The 13,327-nt window shown below is 38.3% G+C and overlaps 1 protein-coding gene across 1 annotated transcript; it reads left to right on the forward strand.

The window, feature by feature from the left end:
- The first annotated feature begins 6,014 nt into the window (after positions 1 to 6,014).
- On the forward strand, positions 6,015 to 11,721 carry DYNAP (dynactin associated protein). Its single transcript, XM_054583374.1, is given in 2 exon segments — positions 6,015 to 6,071; positions 11,494 to 11,721. Coding segments are annotated over 2 exon segments (285 nt in total).
- The last annotated feature ends 1,606 nt before the right edge of the window (positions 11,722 to 13,327 follow it).

Consider the following 13,327-nt stretch of genomic DNA (forward strand, 5'->3'; position numbering starts at 1 on the left):
ATCAAACAGGAAATTAAAACCTTCCTTGAGACAAATGAACATGAAAGCACAACTTTACAAAATTTATGGCATTCAGCAATAGCAGTTATAGGAGGATAGTTCATAGCTATAAATGCCTATCTCAAGAAGCAGGAAAAGTCCCTAATAATCTAAATTTACATGTAAAGGAACTAGAAAAAGAACAAACAAAGCCCTTAGTAAGTAGAAGGAAGGAAATAAACAGCAGAAATAATAAAATAGGTAATAGAAAAACAATAGAAAAGATCAACAGAAGTTAAGAGCTGGTTCTTGGAAAGGATAAAGAAAATGGACAAGCCTGTAGCAAGACTCATCAAGAAATGATGTCACTTATATGTGGAATATATTGAACAAAAGTAAAAAAATAGAAATGGGCTGGGAGGCTGGGTGAAATAGGTGAAAGGATAAAGAAAAAAAAGACACAGACAACAGTGTGGTGATTAATTACCAGAGGGAAAGGAGGTTGTGGGAAAGGGGAAGAGGGTAAAGGCGGGATACATAGTGACAGGAGCAGACTAGTCTTTGGGGGGCGAACACAATGTAACATACAGATGATGTGTTACATAACTGTATACTTGAAGCCTATAAAATTTTATTAACCAATATAACCACAATAAATTTAATAAAAAAGAACACAAAATCAGGAATGAAAACAAGAGATTACAACTGACACCACAGAAATACAAAGGGTCATTAAAGAATACTATAAACAATTGTATCCCAACATGTTGGACAACCTGGAAGACAAGGATAAATTTCTAGAAACATGCAATCTTCTAAGGCTAAACCAGGAAGAAGGAATCTGAACAGAATGCTTACTAACCATGACATTGAAACAGTAATCATTTAATCTTTATGTAAATGAAATCATGCAGTTTGTATTATTTTGTGTCCGATTTCTTTACCTTGGCATTATGTCTGTGAATCGTGTGGGTGTCACAGTTATTTCTGGGCCCTAAGAGACTAAATGACCATGAAACACCAAGTATCGATATGACCTTAGCTTTCTGTTAGGAACGATGTACCACGGCACGAGGCTGGACGTGTGCGTTAGTACACACCTTCAAGAGGAGATACTGGAGCTGGCCCAGCGTCAGTGAACGTGGGTGTGTCATGTAGGCCTACGATCCGGCAGATCCAGTAGAGATCCAGGAGACTGTGGAAAACTGAGATGTGGACTCTAACCTCTGGTAACCTGCAATGGGAGAACCCGCGTTTTGTACAATAGCATGTCCTCGTCTACAGATGACCAGTCTCCACTGGGAACAGCTGCAGTTCTTTCTCTTGAAAGTGTGCACTGATTCACTTGCCCAATTCAGTGACTTGGTGGACGAGGTAACATGCACTCAATCTAACAGCCTAATGGGTTCCTACGTGAGTCAGGGAAACACATTAAAAAATACTATGTGTTGCCTCCAAAATTTAAAAGTCTCACCCAGCAATAAGCCACTGACATAGTGGACATAATAGATAAAGCCATGTGCCTTTCACTTGAGAATGTTGTCTCTTGGGCACTTCCCCAGCCTACAGAGGACAGAATCCACAGAGCTTTCCAGAGACCACGCTGCTGCCTTCACGGATCCTATTTTTCACTGCAGGACCGAGGATCCTATTTTTCACTGCAGGACCAAAGGCTTGTCATCCAGATTCTATCACGGGATGGGTAAGAAACACGTGACAAACTGAGTCTTAAGCTTTTGGATTTTTTCATTTGTTTTTTATATTCTATCAAAGACTGTAATCAGCTCCATTAAACTGTCCTGGTTTTATGCAACCAAATGAGTAAACTACTAGTGCTGCTCCAAGCCCCTCAAGCAAGCATGTTGAATGCGGAACGTTGAGTGGGTGTACCTGTATTGCTACATTTGCCCAATGGTGTAATCCTCTCTCTCTGGGCCATCACCCTCAGAATATATTCATATGCATATTTCTTGTCCTCTGTCAAGATCCCTCTTTCTGTGTAATCTTTCTTAGCTGTGTGACCCCTCTTGGAATTGGTCACTGGAAAAATACCTTGAAATATAGATAACTCCTCCCAGTATTACTCATAATTTAAGACATACAACTTAATAGGTTAGCTCAACTAATTCACACCTGGCCTAATTTCACACTTGACATTGACATTAAATGTGTTATTTTTAAAAAAGATTTTAAATCACTGGGGCAAGTGCATATGCTAAAATGTTAAATGAAAAAGAAGCTACTATATGTGTGTATAGCATAATGTGATCAAAATTCAAAAAATTTTGAATGACAAAAGATAGCTTTCTAATTTTTGTAGCTTGAATAGAGCCTATTATGCAGCTCTGAGTCTCTATATTTATTTCTAAAATCCATACAAAGAAAAAAGTAAACAAAACAAAGATTCCCACAAGAAAACATCTATTGTGAAACACAGAAAACAAAGAAGCCTATAAACTCCAGCTTACATGTGAGCAAGGTGAAGAGAAGTCAAAGCCAGGAGAATATTTTTGCACCATACATGCTAGAGAAATAAACAATTTAACAACACTAAGTGTTGGTACTTATGAAAAGTGGGACTACTCTTATGAGAGTGAATAATTATGCAACCTTGGAAAAAAATTTGGGGATAAATCATAAAGTTGAAAAAACACACCTGATGATCCAGGAATTTTACTCTTGACTAAACATGTAGAAACATTTTAATAAATGCTTCCAAGAAGGCATATACTAGAACATTCATAACATCAACTTCTATCAACAAAATAGATTAATAATTGCAATGTGTTCAATTATAAAACAATAAAAATGAATAAAATAGAGTTATAGCTGTCAGTGTAGTTGAATTTTATAAAGGTAATATGGGCCCCCCAAAATTTGTATTATGGAAAAATACCATAGAATGGTTTTATTTTTTTTATTGTTGTTCATTTACAGTTGTCCTGCCTTTTTCCCTGTTGTTCTCCCCTGTCCTGTACCCCCCTACTCCCGCAGTCATTCCCCATGTCCATGACCATGAGTCCTCTATTCTAGTTTTTTAAAAAAAGTTTAAAACATGCAAATAATATTGTCTATTTTTTGGAATGTATTAAACCAAAAGTCTATGGTAAATATAAGCATCAGATTATAGAGAGTGGAACGGAGGGAGGGGAAAGTGGTTAGGAATAAGGACAGAAGTGGATTTATTATGTGTAAAATATCTTACCTCTGTGACATCATAGATAGTTGGTCTTTGTCTCCAGTTCCTGACCTGGAGCACCTAAATCCCTAGTAGTTGCCTGAGTGAGACCTGTGAGAGAAATGTCTTGCTTTAATAAGGAGATTCTTGGCATGTTACTCCATAACCTCAGGATGGAGGCTGGTCCTCAGAAAGACCAAACCTTGGTCAGAAGCCTGCAACATTCAGCCCCACGCCCCAAGCTCTGGGAAGGTGAGAGGTGCTGGAGTTTGAATTAATAGTTGATCACATGCATGTGATGAAACCTCCACAAAGCTGCTAGACAGTGGGGTGTAGATAGCTTTTGAGTCGGTGACCATATCCCATGTGGTGGGAGAGTGGCACACCCCAGCTCCATGGGGACAAACTCCTGTTCTCATGACACTTCTGGACCTTGCCCCATGTCCCTCTTCATCTGGCTGTCCATCTCTATTTTTTTAGATATCCTTTTAATAAACTGGTAAATGTTAGGTGTATTCCTGAGGTGTGTGAGCCATTCTAGCAAATTATCAAACCCGAGGAGGGGAATGTCTGATTTACAACTGGTTGGTCACAAGTACAGGTGATATGGGACATGAGATTGGTGTTTCATGTTGGGGCAGTTTTATGGGACTGAGACCTATAACCCGTGGGATCTGATGTTAACTTCTGGTAGACAGTGTCAGAATTGCATTGAATTTGTAGGATACCAGCTGGTATCTGAAAAAGCAGGAGAGCTGTTTGGTATGGAAAACACCCACATATTTGACTTCCAAAGTGTTAGGAGTAAAGACAACCCTGACTCTCAGGCTGGCTAGGAGTGGGAATTTGGCTATTTACCAGTTTATTATTTATACCTTTTGTATATCTGAAATATTTCTTCAAATGTGGCTGGGACATGGCATATGATGTCTGAAAGCGCAGAATGAGATTCAGAGGTGAGCACAGTCCAGCAAGTTCAGAGGCTTGTTGGCAATGGGAAGGATCTGGGATTTTGCGGGAAGCCATTCAGGGTTTTTGAAGAGGTCAGTGATATAAGCAGACTGACAGTTTTGCGAAGAGCATTCTAGCCACCTTGTGACGGGGCATTGGAGGGGGCCACACATGGAAGTTGGGACATCACTTATGTATGGTCTTCCTCAGGGGAGACAATGGGATCGTTATCCAGGTTTCAGCATCCAGTGCAGGGGACAGGACATAAAGGGCAGCCACCAGTATGAATTACAGTATTATAACTGGAATTAACTCAGGGAGAGTCATGAAATCTCCTTTTTTTCTAGTGGCTATAACATTAATTATTCCAAATAAAATTTTCATGTGTTTCCTTACACGAAATCCTGTTGTTTTGTTCCGTCTCAATTCACGTTTTAAAGTTCACATCCTGACATTTACCTTTCCCCTTTGTTTGATCTAGCGTCCTTCCGTTTCCATTATAACTTCACTCTGCATCCAGATCGCTCTTCGTAATTCCCCCCAACGCCTTGCCTGCCTCTGTGTGTGTTTCAGCTGCTGTCTTCTGCGATTTCTCCTTCCTCCTCTCTATGCATCCAGGTGTGTGAGGACCTTTAAAATCGGGATCAGAACTTGCCTCTTGCAAACCTTGACCAGCTTCATCCGTCGAAGATCGCTGCCTTGGCTTTCGTGGTATTTCGAATATTACCCCCGGTGGGTTTATTCTCAGCCACGCCTCAGGACCCTGCCTCGCTGCCCTCTTCCCAGCTACCCCTCAAGCTGACTTTACTGCAGCCTCCCCCAGCCCTGCCCCCGTTGCTGTCATTGTCCCAGATCCACACCCTCCGCACCGGACTCCAGGCAATCCTATGAGCTGCTTCGGCCTCGATAGCTCTCATCTTTCAGCCCCCACCCCCACCCCAAATGAAGTTGTTGAAGTGAGCAAAGCCTTGCCTTTGGAATCCGGGGCTGCTGGGTCCTGCACTGTCCAGTGTACCCCAAGCAGGGCTACAGTGTCTCACCACTGAGCACATGGGTCTTATTCTAATCCCAGGTTTAGGGTTGACCCCAGTTCCCCATGAGACCCCATTTCTGATAACCTACTTACGGTTCTGGACTTCACAAGCCCTGGTTTCTCCTTGCCCCACCTTGCAGATCTGAGGTTTTCTTACGTTTCCATTCTGAGTTCCCATTCTATAACCAGTCTCTTTGCGGCAATTGCTTAAAGAGGCCTGGAGCCTTTATTCTTTTTGTGCCTATTCTTGCGGACTGTGGTCCCTTCAGTGAACCTCAGCTCCCATGTCCGGGGTGTGCTGTCCCCACAGAGCGAGAGACGGTCTGTATGGCTGATTGCTGACCCACGCCGACGCTCTGTGACCCTCCAGATGCTCCTGTTGACCATTCGTCTGATGCATGGACAGAGGTGCAAAGTCAGCATGGATGAAGAGCCCATCTCCACCCCGGGAGCTGCCAGGTCCTTGCTCCTATTTGGAGCCTGATTTCCGGCAGTCTCTCTACCCCTGTGGGCCGATCTAACTGTAGGTGGGAGCACCACCCAGCCTTGCCGAAGGATTAGAAAGGAAAAGTTATGCGAGATTTTCAGAGTTCTTTACCTTTCCGCAGAGTTGATGGTGGTGTCACAGTACCACTCACCGGCAGTATGGGTTTTCTTGTGCCTTTCTGTAGTTAATTTTTCTCATTCTCTAAGGTGGATCCTCTTTTAGTGAGTAATGCTTTATTATTTTGTTTAATCCACACCTGCACTGATGCATCAGAGTTGATTTTTCATCAGTCATTTTAATTATTTTTTAGGGTTGCAGTTACAAAGGGCAATGCAGGTATTGAACACTATTCTTGGAGTTAAGCTTGTAGTATCGCAAGCTCAAGAATGGACAGGAAACATGGAAAATACATAGTGAATATTGAACACGCTGAGAAACAGCCAGTAAGTATTGTTGCTCTATTTAAATATTTTGCTTATATGACAGTCTTGTTTTCAACATTTAAAACCAATCATTTCTTCACTGCTAGGTAGTCAATGTTGTGATTTTGCATTCTTCTCTAAAAGGATGAGTCACCATGTATTATATTTTTGCTTCAATTTTTCATGCTATAGTCTGCTATTTTATACTGTAGAAATTATTTTATATGCTTACTGATATAAAGCATGAGAAACATTTCTATCACCACATGATATATGAATAAATCCAATTAACTTTCTTTATTCACCATCTTCATTCATCAACTTTGGTTTAGCTTTGAACTATATTTTTACAACTTGATTCTTTGATTTATGTATAATTTCTAAACCTGTCAGAACTCAGATTCATAAATGTGCTGGAAATCCTGATATTAATCCTGGATATTGTCTTTAGGTCTAAGAAAAAAAAATCCTCTAAACATTTCTACATTGTATAAAAACATGATCTTTTGTCTGTTTTAAAATGTTTTCTACCAAGGATCCAGCCTGTGCTATGTAGTTATTAAGTGCTTTTCATGTATCTGGTTTATGTCTGAACTAATAATCTTTGATATCAGAACAAAGGATGAAAATGTGCTAAAAGTTAAAATGGTAAGTTAAAATTCACTGCATGAAGAATAAATGAAATATTTTGTCTTTGCCCTTTGGAGCTGTGGCTATCAGCCTGTATTAATCTCCTGCAATACAAGCCAAAGATGAAAGTCCTGTGGCTCAGTGTGAGTTGAAGAAAAGGATTCCATAGACAGTTCCTAGTTCACTAAAAGAGAAGGGGCTTGTCATATGTTTCCTTTTGTCACTTCTGAGTTTGAGACACTAAAATTGGATCTTCAGGATGCTGAAACTTGCAAATGCGAAAAAAAATCCCTTTAGCTAAATATTCATCATTTTTATAGTTTCTCTGGATAGCAACAAACTTGAAGATGTTTACAAATATTTTAAGTTGTTTTTACAGCATGTATCTGGAGAGCTAACTGAAGATTTCACTTTTTTATGGACATATAGGGCATAGTTATGAACATATTTTTCTCGGAAGACCACATTTAATAATGAACTTTAAGAATTATTGGAAGATTACAAACCAGAAGAAAATAAATTTTGGTGTTTTGTTTTTCTGTTGGGATATATGAGATCTTAAGTTAAATCTTACAAAGTTATAGGAAAAACCTACGGAACTTTCTTTGTAACTACAGCTAATGTACTTCAGTTGCCTGTGGCCATTATTAGCTAAGGGTTCATATTGGATTAAATATTATTCACAGTTCTCCAACTCTTCCAATTTTGTATAGAGTCTCTACCTGTGCTAAAAATCAGAGCAACCTAACAGTAAAAAAACCACTACCTGCGCGGCAATATTACTCACAAGCTGAGTCTAGATCATAGGTTAAACACTGCTAATATAGACCCCACTTACCATCTTTCTTATTTGAAAGGGCTGGGATTCCAACAGGGCCAGAAAATTCTGGAAAAATGACCTGGTTAGTATTACTTTGTTTACTAGTAAGTATGTTAAAATATCATCAGCCTCAGGCAAACTGGGTAACAAAATAACAGAATAACTAAAGCAACAGAATCAGCACTTAAGAAAATAAGCAAGGTTGTTATTAAAGGTAAGTCCAACTTTGCTGAATTTACCTAGTTAATAACGTGGACTTGGTTAAATCTTACTCAATAAAACATATAACTTTTTTCTTTATTTCTTTGATATAACATTAGGAAAATCTAGCTTAGCAAACTCTTTACTGCCAAGAGTATTCCATTTTATCTATATTGAATAACAGTCTTTTTTTTTTGTATTGTTAATGTTAGTTCCTAATGGACAAATGACCACATACAACTCTAGTTTGATAATTTTATGAAACTTATTGGCTGATGGACCAACAATTATATAGCTATACAGTAATAGGTTATTAAATCAAAATGATCAAAGACAACTAGTAGCCATAACAGTGGGAATAAAAACATGAATAGCAATACTAACAACAGTGTTAACTACCATTTATTGAGTGCATACTCTATGCCTGACTTTGTTCTAACTCTTCGGCAGTTACTTATTCATAAATCCCCACAGCAAATCTACAAGTGAGTGGGTTTAGTGTCCCCCTTGTGAAGATGAGCAAGGAGTGGCAAAGATGCCCTTAACTCACAGCTAGAAAGTAAGTGTAATTATCCCATGAGCTGAAGAGTGCCAGATAATTCTATGTTATTTTTGAGATGTAACACGCTTTGACTAAGATCCATAAACTCCTGAACCAATCCCTTTCATTTTCACTTTATCTTGCTCTTCTGCCTCTCTTAACATACATCTTCCCCCAAATATTTCCCACTAAACTCACCCATGTTCAATCTGCATCAAGCCACTTTCTCAACATTTTGCAACTGTTGTATTATTTGTTAATTATGCATGGGTTTGTTTTACCTCCCTGTTATATTAGCATATAAACTCTCTGAGTAGAGACCTTTTATTTTATTGCTGAGAACTGGTTCTACCCTGCTGTATGCCCAAGAGGAACCCAGCAAAGACAAATCACAAATGGGACCAATGATTTGTCTTCTGTGTCCCTGTCATGGGCTTGCAAGTTCCATTGCATAGAGTGTGGTATGGATTAACAGAATTATGAGAATTCTTTTTTAGTGTAGTGTAGTAAAGCATACACTATTTGAACATACTACCACAGTTTAGCATACCAATATGCTATGTACAGTGTAGTGGAATGGAAAGTACTCCAGCCTTAACACTGGGAAGCCTGGAGTCCATTGTTTCCAGACTTCCAATGTAGGTAAAAGCGGCTACACCCACTGAGAGCTGTGCTCTATATGGGGATGCATTCGTTCTCTTCTTTCTCAGGAAATGTATTCAATCATTTAATTCACCTGCATTCATTTTAAGCCTTTGCTGTATTATCTGTTAAAATTATAAATCACTGTGAAGCAAGTCATAAGAAGGAGAATATTTTATAGTCTCTGTTTTCAAAGAGCTAATGTTCTAGTTGGCGACTGAGTTATTCACATAAATAGAGAACATATGTGAAATTAAAAGGAATAAATGTAAAGTACAAACACAAGGTTGGGGAGGGCAGGAGAGCACATGTGTTGGCAATGTGAGGTTTAACCCAATAATTAGACTCTGATGGGAGATAGGGTTACATTTAAAGCTTCAGGGGTCCTACTCTATGGATGATCACTTACTTTTCTTACATTGTTTCAGCTTCTGAACAATGTCTGTGGCACTTTCTGTCTCCTGGTTCTGACCTCTTGTATGTATGACCTTGATATAGACCCTGGCTGTGTTCTACAGATTTTCTCCTCTAGCGTTGGAGACTAGATGAGCTCTCCATGGTTCCTGACCTTATCTATTGGCTGAGTTAACCTTACCTCAGTACTACTGTATCTCTACATTTTCAGGGCTGGCTTAGAAACTTTACCTTGACTATAAATTGCTTATTCTGCTTAGAAGTTTGGTTGGGTTCGCCTGACTCTAAAATTCCTCCCTTCTGTTTAATCTTGCTGTAGATGTTCAGATGAAAGAATCTGAGGCTTGCTCTTTGATTCTGGATAAAAAATATAAACTCTTTATATTGTTGCTGGGGCAATGTGAAAGAATGAATGAGCACCACAGGGTTAGAAAATGTGCAGGGATAAAGTAACTTAGAGCATTCATAGAATTGAAAGACATCTTAGATAACGTCTGGGCTGGTAGTTCTTATCCTTTGCTGCATATTAGGATCACCTAGGGATCGCTTATGGAGTATCGATGGCTGAGCTCCTTCCCAGACCAATCAAATCAGAAACTCTGGGGGTGGGGTCCATGCATCAATATTTTTTAAATGCAACCAGTGGTGAGAATAACTGATCTGGTGCCATTCTGTCATTTAAAAAATCAGGGAAAATATGGCCTATGAAATCTAAGAGATTTGCCAGAATTCACATACCATGGGTTTTTTTTTTTTTTCCAGAAGTAACCAAAACAGGAGAACTTAAGTGTTCTCTGGTTATGTACACTTTATTTCATGAAGCTGCTCTCCTATACTTTCTTTTAAAGGCAGGATTATAGACTTCTCTCAGATGTACATAAGCCTTTTTGATGCTTCATTTTCTTGAGACTCCATTATAGTGCCTTCTTTGGTCAAGGTAAAGAAGGTACTTTTTCTACCTTCTTAGAACTTCATGGTCCTCATTGCCCTGGCCTTGGTGACCCATGCCTTCATTCTGCTCCTACTGCTTTGGGGCTACCACCCTGTGCACAAAACCCAACAAATACCATGGCCCATAGTTTGTAATATTTGAGATCTCCTCCAGTCTGTCTATAAGGCATGAGTGTTGCATCCCATTTCTTGAGGGTTTTGATCTCATCCAAATAACGAAATAATTGCTCACATTGGACAATTGAAAGTTTACATATCTGACACTATGCCAGGCACTTTATAAACATTGTCTTATTTTCTCTTGTCTTTCGTATTAAGTAGGTATCATTATCATTATGAGGAAACTGAGGCTTAGAAAGGTAAAGTTGACCAGTGCTATGCAGCTAATAAGTGGTGGAGCTAAAATTCAACTCCCAAATTTTCTGGATTCCAAAGCTCTGGATCTTAATCTCTATGCTATCCTGAGTCGAAAATAATAATACTTTTGAGAACCAGTGAGATAGATATTTTTAACCCTGTGTTTCAAGATAAAAATCCATTCAGTGATGGCATTCATATATTTATACTGATTCTGCTCAGTCCAGGTGCTTGACTTACCTGAACGTGTGGCCACTCAAGGGCAGGTTGAGAGAAAGCAGATAGCCATTCGTTTGCCAGCTGGAAGAAATGAGAAGAGGAATTCGTAAGAGGTGTTGGGGAATTAGTAAGTTTTATTGAAATAATGGACCATAGACCCAAAGGTGGATAAGGAAGGATATGAGTGAAGCAAGGGCTGCTGGGCCAAAGATTTTAATAAAATTAAAGAAAGGTTGTTATTGCAATCAATTGAACAAACAAGATGGAAGGAGAGGAGATGGTGATCAGAGCACAGGGTTCTTGAGGAAATGATTTTGGAAGTGGAGCAGTTGGGATAATGACAATTTCTATTGGAGGACCAGGTGTGTGACAGAGAATTTACCATTAAAATGCCATGCTGTCTACATGATAAGATTAAGAAACCCCTACGTGTCATTGGAAAATAGAAAAAGAAGATATGAGTTATTGGCAGATTTTGATTTCTTCTAAAGTTAGAGAAAGCATGCAATTACTTCCACTGGGATAAAAACTTGGATTTTAGCCTAAATTGCTTTAGAGACTGTAGGGATTCAAATGATTTTAATGCACTACATTGTAAATAACACAAAGGAAATGGTAAATCACAACTCTTTGTTTTTCTTTACTGATATTTTCATTGACACTCTTAGGTGAAAGGAAATTGCTGTAGTTATTGGTCTCTGTGAAACATCTTTTTTGCTTGTCTCTTAGCCTGCGTGATAACAACAGCAACTGGAGTACTCATAATATGCCTGGTGAATAATAGAGGAAACAACAACTCTTCTCTTGTTATCACCCTGTCCACAGACATTGGGGACCCTATAGTTATTATTCATGGAAAAACCTCTGCTGCTTCTCAACCTGCAGTGACCTGTTGAACCTACAACTGAACCGTCAGCTGAACCTAAAACTACAGCCACTTCAACAGACTCTGCAACCATTTCAGCACCCACTGAACCCTCAGCCCAATAGCCACAACCATCACTTCAACTGAACCCACAACCTCCACACATTCAACTGAACTTACAACCACAACACCCATTGTTCCTACGTCAAGTAAAACCACAGATGGCCCCCACTTCAAAGGAGTCTACAACAGTTACAATTTCAATGACATCAAATGTTAATGAACCTTAATTTTAGCTGATGACCAAAACAATCACCACTGCCACCATCTCTTTTAATGTACAACTACATTCACTTCAACAGAATCTACAACCGCTACCACTCAACCTACAACCACTGTAATTTCCACTTAGCCTACAATAACAATGGTCATCAGTTTCCTTCAACAATCTAACACCTACTACTATTTGTCTGAAACTGCAACTAAAAATGCCATATCATCACTTTATCTAATAGACTATCAGCCATCCAAATGTTCTCTTTTATAGAAAGTTAACCTTTAGTTATCATTACAGACTAACCTACAACTATCCTCCCCCACTAGCTCTTCTCCAAAACTGTAACTAAGTCCTTTACAATAGCTGAGTCTGTATCTACTGCTATTGCAATATTATACCTACTACAGCTACCATGATGCCACTGGAAGAACAGTAATTTAGACAATGAGTAATGGAATAATTACTTAAATTTTCACTAAATCAACACTGAGGACTTCTAAATGTATAAAGCTGTTTTTAAAGAACTGAACATTTGAACTATAAAGAATCTGCTCTTGGTATTATCATCCAAAATAATATAATTTCATCTAAAAAAGTAACCCAACTTGTTCATTTAGGAAATCTTAAAGAAGTTTTATAAAAACATTATCATGAAATTAGCCATTTAACTGTTAATATGTATTGTTTTCAGTTCAAAACATTGCATACCTCTGTACAAAAATTTCATGCATAATAAACAGAAATTTTATAGGAGGGAGATTTAAACAAATTTATGTAGAGAATATTTTAGAATTTATAATAATTCTTTATGAAGTTGTTTCTTCAATTTCTCTTTAGATTGCAATTACCTTTTAAACAATCACTTTCTGTTTGCATTTTATTGAACATGCATTTGAATCTCTCTTTAAAAATTACATAATTAATATTTTGCAGTCTTGTAAGCCAATCAATTAAAGGACATGTCTTAATTCCCAACTATGTGCTTCAGACAGAAGTCATGGAAGAAAATAGCAATGCAAGCTGAGCAGTAAGTTAATTAATTTAAGACTCTTAATTTTTGAATTCTTAATAATTCTAGGAGATTTAAATTACAACTGATAATACCCCAGACTTACTAAACCAGGATCTTTAGATTGGAACTAAAAATCTATACTTTAAAAAACTTCACAAATGTTGGTAATGTCTGGGCAGACTTGAGACTCACTGGTTAAACGTCATACCCTGAGAATGACATTAGTTATAGTGATATAAGTTCTAATTAAACATATTAGAAATCAGAACCATGTTCTAGGTATGCAAGAAAAAGAATTATGGACTAGCTATGTACAAAATAAACCTACTTAACAGATTATATATATTA

The sequence above is a fragment of the Pteronotus mesoamericanus genome, unplaced genomic scaffold (genome assembly GCF_021234165.1).
Source record: "Pteronotus mesoamericanus isolate MK-2021 breed Mesoamerican mustached bat unplaced genomic scaffold, CSHL_Meso_final contig_74, whole genome shotgun sequence".
Lineage (NCBI taxonomy): Eukaryota > Metazoa > Chordata > Mammalia > Chiroptera > Mormoopidae > Pteronotus > Pteronotus mesoamericanus.